Source organism: Nannobrachium achirus (assembly GCF_963921795.1).
Source record: "Nannobrachium achirus genome assembly, contig: SCAFFOLD_255, whole genome shotgun sequence".
Taxonomy (NCBI): Eukaryota; Metazoa; Chordata; class Actinopteri; order Myctophiformes; family Myctophidae; genus Nannobrachium; species Nannobrachium achirus.
The window spans coordinates 13,808-34,702 of NW_027665045.1; the positions used below are offsets into that span (position 1 = coordinate 13,808).

The 20,895-nt window shown below is 42.6% G+C and overlaps 1 protein-coding gene across 2 annotated transcripts; it reads right to left on the reverse strand.

Annotated features, from left to right (window-relative positions):
* Nucleotides 1-650: 650 nt before the first annotated feature.
* Nucleotides 651-20,338, reverse strand: LOC308280647 (phospholipid scramblase 1-like). 2 transcript variants are annotated; one of them, XM_080754975.1, is made up of 7 exons: nt 20,222-20,338; nt 5,518-5,702; nt 5,369-5,411; nt 4,284-4,504; nt 1,468-1,629; nt 1,116-1,277; nt 651-786 (listed from the first exon to the last, which is right to left on the reverse strand). In XM_080754975.1, the coding sequence occupies exons 1-7, from the start codon at nt 20,232-20,234 to the stop codon at nt 757-759; spliced, it is 816 nt and encodes a 271-aa protein (XP_080611101.1). In that variant the 5' UTR covers nt 20,235-20,338; the 3' UTR covers nt 651-756. The 2 variants fall into 2 exon arrangements, with proteins under 2 accessions (XP_080611101.1, XP_080611100.1); XM_080754974.1 differs by lacking the exon at nt 20,222-20,338 and adding an exon at nt 6,979-7,133.
* Nucleotides 20,339-20,895: the final 557 nt, after the last annotated feature.

Sequence of the window (20,895 nt, forward strand, 5' to 3'; positions counted from 1 at the left end):
GATTGAGAAACATTGTGTGAACCTTATAGTTTACAGCAACGGAGAGAGACTGGCGAGCCGGTGAGAGAGGCGAACCGGTGCCTGGCCCGCTGTGAGAAGGAGACGGCTACCTGACCCGCCGGTGAGACAGACGGAGAGAGACGGAGAGGCGGTCCTGTGTGTGTCGCACGTCCACATCACTCACCGGGAAGCAGCCGCTTCCCTGGTGTGTAAGTACCTTTCCATAGCGACACATGAGGTTAAGCACCGTACTCTTAGGACAACTATGTTGCACTTGTGAGCCGATGAGCTGGCGGTCTCCTTTCTGTGTGTTACAGAGACCTGTTGTGGAAGTGAGACGTAGGGTAAACTATTTTTGTACCTTTGTACCCCCCTGAACAAACTGTGTGGTGTCAGTCTCTCCAGGGTGTTCGGACCCATATTATTGCTCTCCCAGCCTGGTATTATTACGAACCTGTGTCTTAGCCTAGTGGTGTGTAAACCTTTAATGGTTTGTTGGTTAAAGTCCAACTGGCGTTGTCCGGCAACAAAGGTCCCCCTTTTTCATTTGGGTTTATATAAGAACAATCATACAACAGTAATATATATATATTCCTTTAATGATAAGTGGTTAATAGTATTGCATTATTGTAATACAGTTATTTCTGAACGTAACAGTAAGACTGGCCCATCTTACAATTGGACGGAATGGAAATACAGAGTGCATGAACAGAGAAAGTGAGGTAGCAGGATGGGAGACGCTTCCCGGTTTCTTCATTATGAAGAGCATTCGAAAAACATGAAGTCCTGCAGGGTGAAGATGAGGAAGAAATAGAAGAACAGGCATCAGAACATTTTTGTGCATTTTATTTCACAGATTTTATAGTTCTTGGATAAACAGGTCCAAACGGCAAGATCCCAATATTACAAATATCATTCAAGAGTTATTGTTTTACCACTTAAATCTAATCAAATGTGTTGACTGAGGTCCCCCAAGGTTCTCTAGTCTACTTGGTACCGTCTTTTTTCACTCCACAACAAATGTCTTTGACAAAAATAGCAAATGTCCACCTATTATAACATTCCCAGAATTTGGACGTAAGGTTCATGTGGTTAAAAACAACACACAGACTTACAATGAGGAAGCAGGCTCCCATGAGCACGGCCTTCATTTTGACGTCCATGTCCAGAGGGAACTGGATACCAAAGTTTTCAGAGTCTGTGAAGACCTCTTTCAGAAGGCCGCTCCACTGCTTGCTAATGCGACCAATGGGCTCGCCTCCATCTTTCCCCTTTAGCTGCAGAGGAAGCACAAAGACAATTTCTATCGTAACACTGCAGTGTTATGCAAGTATGAAGACACAGACAATAGGTCTTTTTGTTAGGGTCCAGAGGGAACAAGATTAGTTTCGTTTTATGTCATCTATTCAGACTGAGCAAGTTTGCAAAAGACAGTACATCATACAAAAAAAGAGCTATAGTCCTCACCTCAAAATTGACATCCCCGCAGCAGCTGCAGGCGAAGCAGGGTCCTTCAAGCTTCATCAGGGTTTTCTTTTCGGCATCCTGGATGGAGAAGTGAGGCTTAAAGGGGTGCCAGTCCTGTTTCACATAGCCTACGGTTGTGCCCGGTGGTGCTTGCACCTCCATCTACAATACACACACACACACACACACACACACACACACACACACACACACACACACACACACACACACACACACACACACACGTACATTTAGCATGGATACACACAGACATACATGCTGAGATCAAACAAGAACACATAATACAAAGGGTGCATAATATGTCTGTCAACTGTGGTAACAATGAACTTTGCCGTTGATCTTGGGCGCAATACTTGCTCAAGCCATCTTGTTATTTGGATGAAGTTTCATCCAAATAAGACCCAAATTAAGGCGTTCCAAAACATTAACTAACCGTACTAAAATTTGGATGCCGCAGGGGTTAGGTAGATTCCGTTCATTGTCTTTCCAACAAACACAGTTCCAACGAACACAACTGGCCATGTTTGCAGGTGGGAAGCATGTCAGGGAGGTAGAGGTCTTCACGGGTCCAATTTTAAGTACCCAAACCCAAAGGGACCCAGGGAAAATGGAGCCGGACCCATTTGGCCCCGGAATTTCCGGCCCCGTACTATTATTAGGCAAATTAGATCCGATACCCGTGCAGAACAAGAGGTCCGAGACCCGAACCTGGCGAAATGAAAGAATGCCAACGTTATTATATTAAGAGTTGTATGAGATGCGGACAGTTTGTAAATACAAATAAATCCATGTTTTTTTTTATTCCTTCTTCTTTGGCTAGCTAATGCTATCATTTTCTGTCGTATGTGTTGTTTATTATATCTGTCGGGTAACAGGAACCGGCGATTTCACTATCAGATACCCGGGAACCGGGGCAGACGGTAACGGCCCGGGGCGGGCCGTTACCGTTAAATGCTCGGAAATGGCCCCGTTACCCGGCTCGGGGCGGGTCGGATCCCGGGTAATTTCGGATCTCGGGTCCGAAGACCTCTACAGGGAGGCCAATCTCTGTCATTGCAAGGGATAGTGGGGGAGCCTAGACTACACGTATACAGATATTTTCGTTCTCCATTTAAAGTAAATCTCTGTCCACACAAGCGTATATCTGAACACAAGTACGGGCAGTCTGTGTTAAATTCATGTAAAAAAAAACTACAATGTTCAGAAATGGGCAAAAGTAGACCATGCCTTCCATTTTGGATGGCAATGATGTCTGTGTAACCGAGTCCCCGAGCCCACGGAGCTACAGTGAAAGTAAAACAACCCTCTGTCCCTGACAAGGTGACTATACATACACATGAATTTACACACGTGTCACATGGAGCAGCTTGGATGAGTGACCAGTGAACCAATGTCCTCTTACTGTCTTCTAGTAAGAGGACGTTATAGACTGGCTACTCTGACGACAGGTATTGTACTGAATAACTGGAGGGGCATGCATTACCCACAGGCATTGTGCCCAATGAGAATTGTTTCCAACGGGCATCAGCCTAGTTGGTTGCAACACATTCTCACCTCTAAAGTGTCATACAACCGACGCGTTGTGAAGTACTGTACTGCATCGGATGATAGACACTTTGGGATTGCCTACTGTGTCAAGGGTTGGACGCATTGGGTATGGCCAGTGGTCTAAGAAGAAAGGGAAAAAAAGTAGTTCCCGAAGCGAGATTCGATACCGCTATGAAGGGTTTACCAGCCACCCGACGCTACCGCTCACGCCACTATAAACGACGGAGCCGCGCCGTCTCAGGCGCCGATGAAAGCCGAGAGACGCCGCCGAGGGAGCGGTAGCGACCGAGTCGCCGCGGCGAACGGTGTGAACGGCGCATGAGCCGACTCAGCGGCGTTACCGAATTATGTGCCGTTATGGACAGAATTTTGACCAGGGGACTGCTTCCGCGTCCGAATACGGCTCAAAGAAGGGACTACGTTATCATCCACGTTGTCAAAGATAAAAGCACAAAAAAAGGAATTTCCCAGTCGTCTGCTTAGTTCAGTCGGTAGAGAATGACGACAGCTAAACCAGAGACCCGGGTTCGATTCCCAGTGAGCAGAAAATATTCCAGTAAACACATGTCGGCGCATGCGTACTAAGACTCTCCGTTCTCGTCCTAAAACTCTCCGTTCTCCTCCGACCGTAGACACAGTAAACGTTCCAAAGTGTCGCACGGGTGAAGCAGAAAGCGAGTTGAGAACGCGTCGGGAGGGTGACACAAAGGGGGTGAGAATGGGTTGTTATTAGCGATGGTTATCGTTCACCTTTGAATCGATACAATACCTTTTTCGATACCTGGGAATCGATACGATACCCTTTTCGATACCATTTTCGATACTTTTTATTTAAATTTAACTTCAACACGGAAAGAGTGGTGACTCGCTGGCTGCTGCGGTAGAGCAGAGGTGATGATGATGATCACACAGTGTGGCGGAGCGGAGAGTATAGACGTTGGATAATCATCATAATAATAAACATTATAGGCTATTGTCGGTTATTTTCCACAGTAACGAGTGTAGCCTACTAAAGCAGTCATTAAACTCTCAGTAGCCCAACTGTTACAGATGCGACCAGCCAGGGGTGCGTTCCAGAGTATCGAAACGAGGTATCGTTTGTTTTTTACGTGAACCGATACCCGATAGTATCAACGTCATGCGATCGATACCATTAAAAGTATTGCAGACGATACCCATCCCTACTAGTTATTGCCTTATTTGACCTTTTATGGCCTAAATTATTCACAGCACACACCCGCACCTACCTCTTGCAGGCAGCAGGGGCAGCAGCAGGAGCCGCAGCGGAAGGGTCTTATGAGGTGGATGACCTCTCTGTCCATGTTATCCTTGATCTTCATGTCAAAGCTCCGCAGCGCGCCGCAGCAGTTCCTGTTGCAGCAGTCGTTCTGCTCCTTCGCCTTGTAGATATTCTGGCCCAAGCTGTTCTTGATCTCATACTTATTGTTCTTCTCAAAGCCGGTGAACGCTGAAGACGAGGGAGACAAGAAGGCGTTCTTTATGATGAACTGGCAACTGCTTTCACTGTGTTTTCCTGATCGATGCCAGGTTTTTGGGTCCGATAAGACCAGATCTGCTGTTACATTTTTTAAACCTTTTAACAACATGCTATGTTGGTGTGGCAGGGATTGTACCTCTAGGTGTGTCTTTGGCAGGCCAAAGACACATTATTTTATTCTCCTATCCTCCCACTAGGTGAGCTACTGAAGCACTGTGTATAGCGCTGGAGTGTTTTTACCACCAGGATCTCTGTCTGTCGCCTTTTCTGGCGACAGACACAGTGGACAAAGTGTGTGCCATCTTTCTCCAATCCATTACTGAATTGCCCTGGACGTGTTTGTAGCCGCTCAGAGGGGGATTATCCTCAGCCAACCTTTCTCTAACTGTCCAAAGTTTGTTTCTGACAGACAGTGCTGGGCTAAGAAGGCCCGACTTCAAAGAGGTAGAGCCTGCACACCAAAAACGGTAAAAGATACTTCTTTATTACAAAATTGACTGATTGTTTTGATTTGTGTGGATTCTGTGGAATCTGTGGCCGTGACCTATTGACCTGCAGAAGCACGTTTCTGTTCTGGAGTATGAGTGGGAAGTGGGAGGGAAAAAGGAGACAGCGGAAGGAAATGAAATTGGAACAGATAAGTGGGAGTGGTGGAGAAACCAAAAGGAAGGAAATGTATAAATATCTTAGGATTAGGATGTCTGGTGGCAGAGGTCACTTTATCACTCTGATGCAATAACAAGAGGGTTAAAGTTGAGTGCTGTGACCACTGCTAGGGAGGAGAGCTGTACGAGACCAAGAGAAAGCCATAGAGGATGGGCTAACAAGCTTTACCTTCTAGGAGCTCCACTTTTTGGTGGATCAGTATCTGGTCAATCTAGAACACGAGAGAAAGGCAATAAGCAAACGAACCACATCACATCCGTCACCCATAAACACATGCCAGTTAAATCTAGATACAAGACCCTGTACTTCCAGCCTACCTGTGTGAGGTACTCCAGCCCTGGCGGTACGCCAACAGCCATTGCTGCTGCAGCTGGTGCAGAAGCCGGGGAGATTCCACCCGGGGGCCATCCGTATTCGGACCCTGGCACGGGACTTTGGCCTGGGCCTACAGGGCCTGGCTGATACATTACAGGTTGGGCTGGTTGCTGAAAGCCTGGGTAGACTGAAGTAAAGACAAGAAATTACTTCAAAACATTATCCACATATACCCGCTAAAGATGAACATCAACAACCCTCAGTGGGAACATCGGGAACATCTTTCACTGGAGTAAAGTTGAATAATTTCATAAAACTATTTCATGCACACTGCTCAACCCAATGAATGCAACATTATCAAATAGTGTCACACTAGTTGGTTGATGGGGCATAGTGTCATAACTTGACCATTGTTCAAGATACATAAATTACATTACTATTGTTGTGTAATATATTTAAAAAAAAATGTGTGTGTGTGCGCTAGGCCTGTCCTCGACTCAGGATTTATGGAGTCGATTCGAGTCGCGGGGGTTAATCCGACGCGTCGACGAATCGTTTTATAGTCTACTTTGTGTAAAAAAAAATAAAAAAATAAAAAATAAAAAGTGTTGCTTTAAACCATGTCTACATAATACAATAATACATTAACTCATCTGCCGCCCAGCACGTTTATAAACGTTCTATTTTGCCCAGCTATTTACCGCCCAGCCCGTTTATAAACGTTCTATAGTCTTTTCATTGTTTTACAATTGATGGTGCTCTCGTGCTGCCTGTGACTTAATACAGTAGGGCAACATCAAAGGGAACCAGGTCATTCACGTGAATGAAGAAAAAAGGTCAAAAAACTGCATTGAAATACATGTTATCAGGCAATCCAAATACAACAGAGAGAGAGGGAGAAAAAGTCTGCAGCTGTTTTAGACGCGACAAGCCAGGCTAGCCAGCTAGCCAGCTGAGGAGAAAAAAGAAAAAAAAAAGATCGGTTGGGAGGCTGGTTGAGATTTGAATATAGGATATTTATAGTTAGAGTTAGAGTTTAGATAGTTGATTGATAGCCTAGAGATGACAGTAGAATTCGTTTAGATTTGAGTGTATTTAGGTGAAGGCACTCTGTATTTATAGTGGGAGAGGAGGACGCGCACACACACAGGGGTGTCACAAGGGGGGAGTGCGAGTGGAAACCCTACACTACTAGGGCCCAAGGTGGAGGGGACATAATTATTTTATACTTTAGCTATTGAAAAATAGCAGATCTACAAGCTCACAGCGCGGCACTCTGCGAGCTTGTACATCTGCTATTTTTGAAATCCCCCCTATGAAGAACAATCATGGGGGTCCCGCAGTGAATCCTTGTGGCCAGGGCCCAGATTTTGGTGGGACACCCCTGGCCACACGCAGCAAAACAACATCCATCCATACGACACGACACACAATGAAAAAAACGGAAAAAAACAGGGTCCTACCTGATACACTGTCACCTCCTCCCCCCCAGTGCACTCCTGGCTCGTAAAGATATTCCATTGATAAACAAACAGTCTGCTGGCTCGTAAAACTATAATCCATGTGGCTAAACAACAGTAAGGAAAATGATCCAATGGTCCAGCAAACTTTTCTCTGCATCGATCTGAGTTTCCGTTAGCTAAGAAATCACGTGACATAACACAGGCAGGGGCGTCAATTGGGTATGGCAGGGGTATGCAGCTGCCAATGCCATACCTTGGCTACAGGGGGAAATAATAAAAATGTACTTTTCATCGTGCCTGTTGCTAAGGTATGGCAACATGCCTGGTGACACCAGTCATGTTGCCATACCTTAGCTTGTTCTGAACTGACGCCACTGAACACAGGGATCAGCTGGGGGGGCTCGTCTGTGTGTGTGTGTGTGTGTGTGTGTGTGTGTGTGTGTGTGTGTGTGTGTGTGTGTGTGTGTGTGTGTGTGTGCGTGTGTGTGTGTGTGTAAGCACTTGGTTTCATTTACCCTAAAATGTCATGGTTTCATTATCTGAGAAATCACGTGACCTTCCTTGTTGCTTGAGACATGCGCGTGCATGTGAGTGTGAGTGAGTGTGTGTGCGTGTGTTGAGTGAGCACACAGTACCACAGCGCCATCTATTGGCTTGAAACTAAATAAGCGACTTATTCATGCTGGTTTCATAAAAAGGCTTTTTTTAGGCTTTTTTATTCAAATTAGCCCATGTTGGGCCAGTACAGTAGTCACTTAAAAAATCAGGGAAAAATCAGGAAACAACATTTAAACCCCATTTATTTATTGGTAAAAGTATATTTCTTCATCTTTCCATCGGTATACTCCATTTGTTCATAGCTAAGAAACACATTTTTTAAATATTCATTGAAAATTAGTCAAAATGCTCCAAAACCCTGACATGTTTTGGAAGAGTTTAATAAAAAACGTGGGGCAGGCAATGTGTTAAGAGATGAATTGAATACACAGTGTTTTCGGTGATATCGATGCGCGAGCACAAATGTTATCTGCATAGCAGTGTACAACCATAGAGTTATAACACACCGTTAAAACAAATAAAACATCTCCGCTGTTCAACCCTGCCCCGTCTCTCTGCAGCGTGCAGTAGAGATGAGACATTCGCGAACGATTCCGCTCTCTTGAACGGCTCTTTTAAATGAACGATGGGATCCAGTCCGCAGTCGCGGGACACAGAGCACTGACAGAGTAATGAGTCAGTGTCGAGAACGGATTCATTTCAGAAACGGATCATAAAAAGGGGAGGCATAGCTCCCGGCCAGAGCCAGCAGCGTGGACTAGCGAAACACAATCATTCATCATGGATTACAACACTGGAACAATTCAGAAGCACTTTAATTAGAAAACGTAACTTGTAGCCTACACTTGTGTATGTTAATTTGACTTTAGAAGAGTGTTTACTTCGTGGACGCGCGTTTGTGCTGTGCAGGAGGTTATTTAATATGGGATTTTGACAGCGTGATTCCTCCTCTTAACGGAACACCGTCCTGGCTCCGAATGTTTTAACGAGGCGGCGGTTCTGAACCGTTCTGGCCGTTTCTGTCTCACTTTCACCTCTACGCTGGTGCGAGACAATAAATAACTGTTCGCCAATTGCTACTTCTCATTGGAAGTACATGACACCTCACCAGTCCAGCAGTGCACCGCAGTAGTTGGCTAACTGGTGATATAAAAAATATATATATTTTCGCTTCGACTCAAACAATTGGCGTCGATTCGCGGGGCTTAAAACGACGCGTCGATTCGTCGATTTTTAGAGGACAGGCCTAGTGTGCGCGCGTGTGTGTGTGTGTGTGTGTGTGTGTGTGTGTGTGTGTGTGTGTGCATGTTCCTGTATCCATGCTTATTTGCAAGGAAACATCTGAAACATTTGCTTGGATGCACCTCTGAAACTACTTGTTATTCATACCATGTCTGAACTGGCTAGCGAACATTACAGTGCAGAATGTTCCTGCCTACAGTGACAGAAGGAGCCAATACACTTTCCGGCACCGGCACCTGCCGCGGCACTGCCAGAAGTGCCGGCAACAGCCACGGCAATGATTCCTATGCCGCAGCAATTATTCTTAATCCGCGGCATCTGCCGCTGTTGCGGAGGCGTCTGCCGCTGTTGTTGAACCCACCCCCCCCAACAACGACCACCAGTGGACCAGCTTATGCCGGCCGACTGCCGCTCTGTCCGGCTATGCCACGGATTAGGTATAATTGCCGCGGCAAAGGAATCATTGCCGCGGCTGTTGTCGGCACTTCTGGCAATGCCGCGGCAGGTTAGGGTGCCGGAAAATGCACTCGCTGTCCCTCTACAGTGAGGTACAATAGAAAGGTATCAAACAAGTTATACAAATAACAACAGACACTACAGTGCACACGGCTATCAATTCCACCAGCAAGAAGAAAACAACACATGAAATCTGATATATGAATGCATAAATATTAACCGAGCTGAGACCAAACAAATAAACACTTCTACAGGGGGAAATATTGTACTTCCTAGATATACTTATTAGGCCTGTGACTCTGGGTCCAGAAAATTGAGATACCCCTACCGGAGGTAGAACCAGACACAACATAGTTTTTCCTCATCTCTAAGCCCTCCCATACATGAAATGGATTCTTGTATAACAATATTTCTTTGCAAAAGTGGTGAAATTGATATATAAAGTTAAACACCCCAAACTAAAAATAAGGCCTGTCCGTCTGGGGGTTGAGACATATAAACTCCTGTAGATTCACAATGGAAGCTCTGGTTTAAAACTTGCCATACTCTACTACACAGATAATGAAAATACAAACAGTAAGATGCCCTAAGGGCGAGAAGTGACCTCGCCCTAAAGGGCAAGGTCACAGATATGGGTGTGTGCACATGGGCGCATGTACATGGCTGCTTTGGCATGTATACCCTTCTGCTGAGCTGGTCAAGTCATCACTGTGATGTCAGTACAAGTCAGCTATAACCATGGAGTCCGTAACGTCAGATGTAGAGGTATTGACCAGCTCCATATATGGAGATCTAGTTGATGATCCAGTCGTCTCCATATGGATATCCAGAGTTTGATGAGGTCAGTGTCGTGATCTTCTTACTGTATAAGGAGATCCAGGTGTTGGGTCTTGATTTGCAAATTAATTCTGTCTTGGCCATATATGGAGTGTCCATATACTGTCATTGCCATATCTGGCATTGCCAGATATGGGCATTCCCAGATATGCGCTTAATATTGATGACATCAGGGACAGGGATCTCCATATATGGGCATAAAAGGGACAAGGATGGAATTCATTTGCAAGTGTGACTCGTGTCCAATGGGCATTCCCAGATATGGGCTTAATATTGATAGGCATATAAGGGATTCTATTGTATGGATATTACCAGATATCATGGAGATCTAAGTGATGATCCAGTCGTCTCCATGTATGGCTATACCAGGGTTTGATGAGGTCAGAGTCGATATGGATATCTAGGTGATGATAGTCAGCAGTCTTGATTTGCAAATGAATTCTGTCTTGGCCATATGGAGCATCCATATATGGGCATTGCCAAATATGGGCTTAATATTGATGACATCAGGGATCTCCATATACTGTATGGTTGCCAGAACAGGCTGTCCTGGTCATAGAGTCAACAATGTGATGTCAAAACAAGCTTCTAGGTTCATTGACAAAACCTTTTTTCTCTAAGGAAATTGAAGTGAATTGAAACTAAGGGATATGATGACATACAGAAGACACTGGTCCATGCCTGTTGTCAATATATCTGCAGAATATCAGACAGATCTTGACTTGCCTGTCAATTTATGTAAAGCGCCTTGGATAAAGGTGCTATACAAATGCACCATTTACCACAGTCTTCCGTGTGTGTGCGTGTGTGTGTGTGCGTGCGTGCGTGTGTGCGTGCGTGTGTGTGTGTGTGTGTGTGTGTGTGTGTGTGTGTGTGTGTGTGCGCGCGCGTGCACGGGCGTGCATGCGTGCATGAGAGGGCTCAGGGTGATTACATTAGGCTGTAGGAGTTGTTTTGAGTGGGAAATGATTTTCATACCCAGTGAGTTGTCACATAATTCTGAGGGACATTTGCATGGAATATGGAGGCCAGGTTTGCATGTTAAGCCACCATGATATTTATATGCATGTATGACCTAACAGAACTGAATACAGTACTCTGTACTGTATCTGTACTGTGTTTTGACATCAAATGCAAAACTCCCTCAGTCGTCCTCCTGTCTGTAACAATATTGTTAGCCTTATAGCATAACTGCCTAATATTTTGAAGGTTTTCAGGAAAGAAGAAATGAAAAACTGACTTTTAAACTGTTTATCTGCCTTCATTTATTACTGCCTTACTCTACTCTCCTAACACTGCTGATTCATCCTGCCTTCTTGCCTATACAGTAGGCATACACTACTGTATGTTCTCAGCATATCAGAATGCTTGTTACATTCTAAATCATTTCGGCCTAATTCAAAAAGTTGGACTCATTTAATGTAACAAGCAGCAGTGTTATAGGCCTGTGACTCTGGGTCCAGAAAATTGAGATACCCCTACCGGAGGTAGAACCAGACACAACATAGTTTTTCCTCATCTCTAAGCCCTCCCTTACATGAAATGGATTCTTGTATAACAATATTTTTTTGCAAAAGTGGTGAAATTGATATATAAAGTTAAACACCCCAAACTAAAAATAAGGCCTGTCCGTCTGGGGGTTGAGACATATAAACTCCTGTAGATTCACAATGGAAGCTCTGATAGGTTTAAAACTTGCCATATTTGATAAGCCAGGACATCCCTCTACTTCCTAGAAGAGACCAAATGTCAATATCTGAATTGAAATGGAAGATATAGTCATTTGAACACATACCTACAATAGGCGGAAATGTAAATCTATGTAGAACACATTCTTTACTTTCTAGTGACTCTGCTTATCTCGCTTATCTCCACAAATAGGCCAAAAGTTTGTTTTACCAATTATCAAGACATACGGGCAGTTGACAGTTTGCCATGGTTACTCATTGAAGTTGAATCTCCATATATGGAGATAACCTACGCATCACACTAAGTCTGACCTAACCAGCCCATATTTGGGCATGAGCAACTTATGTCTCCATATATGGAGATATGATGACATCACACAGTCCTCAGCCGATGATGTGGCGTGATGTCATACAATACACAAACGAGCCCTACAGCAGGCATTGACACTAAGGCTTGCCCACCTGCCCCCGGCAGGTAAATAAAACCTTCGGGCAAGTGAAGTTTGCTTTCAGGTTGCCCGACCAGGCAAGTCATTATTTGAGAGTGGACGCAACTGTCTATAAACACACAAAAAGATATCTGTTTAAACACCTGAACATGGCCAGCGCGCTCTGTTTGCTGGTCTGCTGAATGTAAAATAAGAGCAAAGATTACCTATAATGTGCTGTTTTTACTGTTGCTACACTTAAAAATGTAAAATGGCAAGTGTGAAACCATAGACATATACAATGTACAATATCACACTGATTAGTTTTATTTTCAATTCACTTATCAAGGGTGGAAAATGTTTACAAATTACCTTGAGTAGAAGTTCGAGTAAATGTATCAAATGTCCCAAAGTTGAGAAAAAATTACATTTTATGCAACAATAGTGCAGGGAGAAATGGAGTTCTACAGTACTCATTTAACTTATTTGGTTAGAGTCGAGTTATATTGCAGCATTTGTCTCCTTCTGTTCTATCTGAATATTATTGCCTACGTGGGCTTTTTCATAAACTGTAAAAAAGTAAATCATTACAAATATTTTGGAATGTAAAAAGATGAGAAAGACCTCACCAAATCTGTTGAAAAGCTGAAGGGTGATCTAGCTAATAAAGTTTAATTTGACCAGAATTTCTTTTGGAAAAAGGAAAGAAACTAGATCCATAATGTCATAAAGCCATAGCAGAAGGCCTTCAGATGATGAAAATACAAACAGTAAGATGCCCTAAGGGCGAGAAGTGACCTTGCCCTTTAGGGCCTTTAGGGTGAGGTCACATATGGGTGTGTGCACATGGGCGCATGTACATGGCTGCTTTGGCATGTATACCCTTCTGCTGAGCTGGTCAAGTCATCACTGTGATGTCAGTACAAGTCAGCTATAACCATGGAGTCCGTAACGTCAGATGTAGATTGACCAGCTCCATATATGGAGATCTAGTTGATGATCCAGTCGTCTCCATATGGATATCCAGAGTTTGATGAGGTCAGTGTCGTGATCTTCTTACTGTATAAGGAGATCCAGGTGTTGGGTCTTGATTTGCAAATTAATTCTGTCTTGGCCATATATGGAGTGTCCATATACTGTCATTGCCATATCTGGCATTGCCAGATATGGGCATTCCCAGATATGCGCTTAATATTGATGACATCAGGGACAGGGATCTCCATATATGGGCATAAAAGGGACAAGGATGGAATTAATTTGCAAGTGTGACTCGTGTCCAATGGGCATTCCCAGATATGGGCTTAATATTGATAGGCATATAAGGGATTCTATTGTATGGATATTACCAGATATCATGGAGATCTAAGTGATGATCCAGTCGTCTCCATGTATGGCTATACCAGGGTTTGATGAGGTCAGAGTCGATATGGATATCTAGGTGATGATAGTCAGCAGTCTTGATTTGCAAATGAATTCTGTCTTGGCCATATGGAGCATCCATATATGGGCATTGCCAAATATGGGCTTAATATTGATGACATCAGGGATCTCCAGGCTGTCTTGGTCATAGAGTCAACAATGTGATGTCAAAACAAGCTTCTAGGTTCATTGACAAAACCTTTTTTCTCTAAGGAAATTGAAGTGAATTGAAACTAAGGGATATGATGACATACAGAAGACACTGGTCCATGCCTGTTGTCAATATATCTGCAGAATATCAGACAGATCTTGACTTGCCTGTCAATTTATGTAAAGCGCCTTGGATAAAGTTGCTATACAAATGCACCATTTACCACAGTCTTCCGTCTCTTCTGTCTTTCCTTGGAGATGTGCATATTCTTTCATTGCATATCCCAAGTGCACACTTTGGACTTTCTGTGTCATTCTACAAATTGTAATGCAGTATGAGCTTTTCCAGGACTTTATTTAATGTGTTGGAATTTCCTCAGACCTCAGTGTCTTCAGTATGTCACCATAACTCTTAGTTTATTGTCATAACTTTAATTTATATAGAGAATTATCTTTGCCAATATTCTCTTACCTATACCAGTCATAATGGCTGTCAATGTTCTGGTATTGTACTGCCCTTCCCACAAATGAAACTATCTTTTGTATGTTAAACAATGTTGTATAAACCCTACCCAGTCTTCTTGTGACTGGTGAATGTATACTCTCTCTATCAGCATTTGCAACTTGTTTCTCACTATTTTTGTTCTTAGTGGAATAGTTTTCTCAATGGTACATGAAACATTATAAGATACACTTAATTTTGAAAGAAAGTATATCATCTGTATATGGAGACAGGGTTTTGTGAACATCATCATCTATCTGTTGAACAACATTAAGTATATGCATTGAAGGCCTTCTGCAGTCTGCTTTTTAGAAATACATGCTCTATGTACAGTAACCATATTATTGATAGCACTTAAGGCTCTGTTCCATCCTGGTTAAGTCTTGGTACTGCTAATGTCAAGCCAAGTTAAGCCAAGTCAAGTCAATTTTATTTCTAGAGAACATTTAAAAAACACAAGGGTCGACCAAAGTGCTGCAAAATACAATGTCAATGTAGGCCATTGGAAAGGCTCTATTAAACTAATGAAAATGTAATCTAGGTCATTCTTTGATTTGGCTAGGACCTTCTTTTTTCACTTTCCAAAATATTTGAAATGATTGACCTGTTTATGAAGAAGAAGTAGGCAATAAGATACAGAGAGAATATGTGCAGCTTCAAATGGATGGAGCTTGGTTTCCCTCAGCCAGGTTTGCTAAATAATTGTTAGTATTTCTACTGTAGGCCTACACGTTTCTCTGCCCTATAGTTGAAGTTGCATACAATTTAACATTTTATCAATTTGGGGCATTTCATACATTTCAGGGACTTCTACTCAAGGTAATTTGTTAAAAAATTTCAACCCTTGATAAGTGAATTGAAAATAAAATTAATCAGTGTGACATTGTACTTTGTATTAGGACAGTTTTTGTTTACCACTCATTTGGGACACCATATACATTTAGTGATATAACTCCATGAGTATACAAGCTACGTTTACACAATTGGTACTGTTGAATTCAGTAGAGCCACACCTTTCCATCATGTGTGTTGATATGGCAATCCATGTCAGAGTCACTAGAAAGTAATAAGTGTTCTACATAGATTTACATTTCCGCCTATTGTAGTTATGTGTTCAAATTACTATATCTTCCATTTCAATTCAGATATTGACATTTGGTCTTTTCTAGGATGTAGAGGGATGTCCTGGCTTCACGTATGGCAAGTTTAAACCTCTCAGAGCTTCCATTGTGAATCTACAGGAGTTTATATGCCTCAACCCCCAGACGGACAGGCCTTATTTTTAGTTTGGGGTGTTTAACTTTATATATCAATTTCACCACTTTTGCAAAAAAATATTTTTATACAAGAATCCATTTCATGTATGGGAGGGCTTAGAGATGAGGAAAAACTATCTTGTGTTTGGTTCTACCTCCGGTAGGGGTATCTCAAAAACTAAAGCACTTTTTGACAATTTGTCACAGGCCTACTGTTCACAACATACCACAGTAGTCAGCAATGGGTTTATTTGATATTTTTTACATGAGCTTTAGCTTGAAACATACTGGATATTAGGGGTGTAACGATACATTTTAATAGCGATTCGATACATATCACGATACATGGTTGACGATACGATACATGAACGATGTTGGTTCATTCATGGCGACACGATACGATTCGATTCAATGATTTAAAATCGATGTAGTAACTATTTATCAAAGAAATTAAATCTGTGTGAAAGGTGTGTATAGTGCAGGTTTTTAAGGGAAACATGTATTATTATGGATATAAATAAGTAAACACAGTGATTATCTGCCAAATACATGGTCATTGTATGTTGACAAACCTGCACCTTAACATGAACACAGAGATTACACACATTTATCGATAGACCAGTGTAGCTATATGGAAAGGATGTAATGAAACCCCCCCCCCTTCTTATTTTTTCTTCTTAAAAATGCAAAATACAATGCACAAGTAGGTAGTATCGATACAATCGATTCTTTGCTCTGACGATTCGATACGATACAAAATAAAACGATACGATTCGATTTTAGCTGTTTTCATTTCGATATACTTCGTTTTTTTAAGTTGAAAACGATATTTTGATACAGTTACTATATTGTTACACCCCTACTGGATATGTATTCTTATTTGCAGCAAAAGCAGTTTGACAGCAAAGAAATGTCATAGTAGTCATGGTGTCAATGACTTGCTCATTTCAGATGCTAAATTGACAGTATCCGCCTTGAGGTTTGACTTGTTCTGTGTTCCTTTCCTCTACAGTAGCCTATATTCTCTCATTCCAACTCTTCCTGTAACTGTTGAGCTTCCACAAAAAAAATATTCCACCCACTACTTACTTACTCCCTGTAATCATGTGATGATGTGACAATAAAGTTCAGTGAATCTAAAACTAGGCTGCTGGTTACCATGCTTGTATCTTGACTATGTACAGCATTATGTCGGGTACCAAGCCGAGGGCCACAACATTGCAGGGGTGGCGTTCCCGCTACTCCAGCACCAGTTTTCGTCGTTGTCGGGTGAAAATCTTGTATGTCCAAAACCGTTCATTTTAAAAATGATTTAAACTAGTGAAAACAGCCGATCTACAAGCACACAACTGGTAGATCTGCTGTTTTCACTACTTTTGTGCGACGACCTTGTACGATTTGCGAAAGAACGTACAAATTTAGAGATACGAGATTTCCACCCGACAACGACGATATACTAGTGTTGTTGCTGCTCTTATACCACCATTATTACTGGGGTTGGTGTGGGCCAGACAGTAGCCCCCCCGCGGGCCGCAAATGGCCCGCGGGCCGCCTATTGGGGAACCCTGATGTACAGTATGTGTATCTTCACTCTCCACAGACCAAATATTTGTTTGTCACATGTGGATCGGACAGAACAACAATGGTCTCTAACATCTATCTGCTAACCTACTTTGTCATTTGACCATTTAGTAATGACAGAATGCAGCCAATAAAATCTCACTGGCGCTTCCTCGCCAGGACTATGAGCACTCAAGGGTGGTTATAGCCTAGCCTACAGTTTGAAAGGCAAGCTCAATGAACAGAATGAAAACGTTGCTAAATGAAACCAAAATCTTCAAATGAAGACTATGTGAGTCTCTCAAGTAATAATAATTGAAAAACAAACTGATAACAACACCAACTAGAAAAGAACATTTCTAAGAAATTTCAAGTGTGCCTGCAGCTCACTAAGTGTGTGCAACCTTGTGTAGCGGTTGGTGTTAGCATTAGCGTTAGATTTTTTTTGGTGTTAGCATTAGCGTTAGATTAGCTTAGATTTTTTAACATTAGCATTTTTTGCATTAGCTTTAACATTATCGACTGTACGACAAACGGTTCATGAGATGTAGAGGCACTTCCTGTTTGGCGAAGGGCATTTCCTGTTTGGCGAAGGAAGCACCAATTAAGATTAATGACTCTTAATCAAGTCATATGACGCCACCCACACGTCTGTACGACAAACGGTTGATGAGATATAGGGTCACTTCCTGTTTGGTGAGGGGCACTTCCTGTTTGGCCAAATAGGCCCCAATTAAGGTTAAGGACTCTTAATCAAGTCATTTGACGCCACCCACGAGTCTGTACGACAAACGGTTCATGAGATAAAGGGCCACTTCCTGTTTGGTGAGGGGCACTTCCTGTTTGGCGAAATAGCCCCCAATTAAGGTTAAGGACTCTTAATCAAGTCATTTGACGCCACCCACAAGTCTGTACGACAAACGGTTCATGAGATAAAGGGTCACTTCCTGTTTGGTCAGGGGCACTTCCTGTTTGGCGAAATAGGCCCCAATTAAGGTTAAGGACTCTTAATCAAGTCATTTGACGCCACCCACGACTCTGTACGACAAACGGTTCATGAGATAAAGGGTCACTTCCTGTTTGGTGAGGGGCAATTCCTGTTTGGCGAAATAGGCCCCAATTAAGGTTAAGGACTCTTAATCATGTCATTTGACGCCACCCACGCGTCTGTACGACAAACGGTTCACGAGATAAAGGGTCACTTCCTGTTTGGTGAGGGGCACTTCCTGTTTGGTGAAATAGGCCCCAATTAAGGTTAAGGACTCTTAATCAAGTCATTTGACGCCTCCCACACGTCTGTACGACAAACGGTTCATGAGATGTAGAGGCACTTCCTGTTTGGCGAAGGGCACTTCCTGTTACAGAGGGGGCGGGGCTTAATCAATTACAGCTCATCCCTATTGGCTGGAAAAAGACCAAAGTTGTGTGTGCATTTTAAAGTTTAAGTGACGTTGCTAGGCAAAAGTATGTCAGAGTAATGTGGGGCCAAAGTTTCTGTTTTTTTTTCAGAATCCCCCATTCAAAGTCAATGGGGGTTTTTGCGCGTCGTTTTTTATGAATTATGTTGCCATGGTAATGCGGATCGGAAAGAAAAGTAATAGCACATCATTCCCGGCCGAGCCGCACATTTTGATGTATATATTGCAGGGGTGGCGTAAATCGTGTGGCAGTTACTACGTGCCGAAATTTCCCCCATTCTAAGTCAATGGGGTTTTTGGGCGTTGTTTTTTGCGAATTACGTCGCAATGGTAACGTGGATCGGAAAGAAAAGTAATGGCACCCCATTCCCGGCCGAGCCGCACATTTGGTGTATATATTGCGTTGGTGCCGTAAATCGTGCGGCAGTTATTACGTGCCGAAATTTGTGGCGACATTATTGCGACAAATATGGGCTGGTGAGGTCAGACTTAGTGTGATGCGTAGGTTATCTCCATATGGAGATTCAACTTCAATGAGTAACCATGGCAAATCACACCGTACACAAATGACCCTTATATAAGACCGGCATTATCTACCGACAGCTGCTATAAGCCAACCCTGGCGATAAGGTCTGAGTCGAAGAAATGCTTCTTTCCTGGCAAGAATTGCCCCTTTATACTGAAAACGTAAACTGGAAACTTGCGGTGAAAGCAATCATCACAGAACCTTTACTTAGGTAATATAATCTGTCAATTATGTGAATTTTGAATTCTGCAAGCATAACATCATCACTGAGATAAATATCCTCATTCTTCAGCATTTCCGTGGCTGAATTGTGGATATACATGTGATGATTACATTGATTTTTCTTTTATTATTAAATACTTTTAACTGAAACCTTTTTGCTTTTAGTACAGGAAATAAATCCAAGATCTCAATATTCCACTAACCTCATACGTCTTGTCAAAAATCCATGATGTGTTATTAATGTTTAAACCCTCCCATTTTTCTCATGAGATTCTCATACACTGCACACCAGCACAATTTAGCTGGATGGAAAATGAAGTTGCTGTTAAACACATCCATCAACAAGTTTCAACCCTTCAACAAGATAAGCTGTTCTCTGTGCCTTACGGGTACACATTATTGTGTATCATTATTTTATGCTCTAACTATTGAAAAATAGCAGATATACAAGCTCACAGCGAGCTTGTAGATCTGCTATTTTTGAAAATCGTGAAAATTAGAATTTTGACCCGATTCTATAAGTGTCTTTTGAATTCTTCTAAGGTTTTTTGAAAAACCTATGTTTCTATGTCAGCAATCTGGCCAGCCATCGTCAAAGAATATGTCCTTTGGAGCTCAGTTAGTCTGTTTTTGAGAGACTGCTATGTCAGTGGTTCTCAAACCTTTTCATGTGAAGGACCCCCAAAATTATATTTATTTGGCCACGGACCCCCATCTCAAAATATTTAGTTCTAGGGACCACCCAGAAGCAAAATTTGAGTTACAAACGTTAGATTTGACTTTTTCAAAAATAGCAGATCTACAAGCTTGCAGCGCGGCACCGAGTGCCACGCTGTGAGCTTGTACGTATATCTGCTATTTTTCACTGGTTAAAGCATTCAATAATTCTAGGCCTAAATGGATTAATGGATTCTATCTAGTTCTATCTAGCTTTCAATCATTTCTGAAATCTAGTAGCTGTACTGTGTAGACGTTGCTTACCAGGGGCAGACATGATGAAGTTATAGGTGGAACTTTTCAGCAAAACAAATGGAAAAGAGGTGGCACTTCCTCCCTTGTTCCCTCCAACGGTCCAACCTCCCCACCTTGTTCCCTCCAACGGTCCAACCTCCCCACCAGCTCTCTATGGAAACCTGGAGGAATGGGAGGAGCTATAAGCAACAAATAAGAGGAATAAAACATCAAAAGAACCAATGATTTATCTTGTTATAGTGTGTAGCTTAAGTATGACAGTAATGATGACACAGTAACTAAACTACTGTGCCTAGAGTGTAGTTTGATTGATTGATTGAAGACTTTATTAGAAGTTTGCATAGGAAAAGGTACAGTTTCATGACGGTACAGTTACGCATGACGCGTGCCTCCCATTTCTGCTCCGCTACGCCTAGCCCCCCCCCGCACCCGCCTCCCCGCTCTGTCCCAGACCACGCCCACTGACTCGCTTCCCTGCGTAAATTGCGTAGATGACGCCTCGCTGCGTAGCTTGCGTAAGCAAGCTTCTCTACGCACACACAGACAGACGCAGTCGTACACTCGGAAGAAAATGGAACGAAGAAAAAGTCCACTGCTGACAACATGATGCTTTATTTACTATAGACAACTTTTTAGATTTTGATTATTATTATTTCTGTCATACACTTCTGTCATAATCAATT

Excerpts from the sequence above, each read along its gene's own strand:
- LOC308280647 (XM_080754974.1), bottom strand. The coding sequence starts at position 7,078 with ATGGATTATAGTTTTACGAGCCAGCAGACTGTTTGTTTATCAATGGAA. Across the intron at positions 1,630-4,283 it reads GCCCCTGCTGCCTGCAAGAG|ATGGAGGTGCAAGCACCACC; the intron begins GTAGGTGCGGGT and ends TGTGTATTGTAG. Across the intron at positions 1,278-1,467 it reads GCGGGGATGTCAATTTTGAG|CTAAAGGGGAAAGATGGAGG; the intron begins GTGAGGACTATA and ends CTTCCTCTGCAG.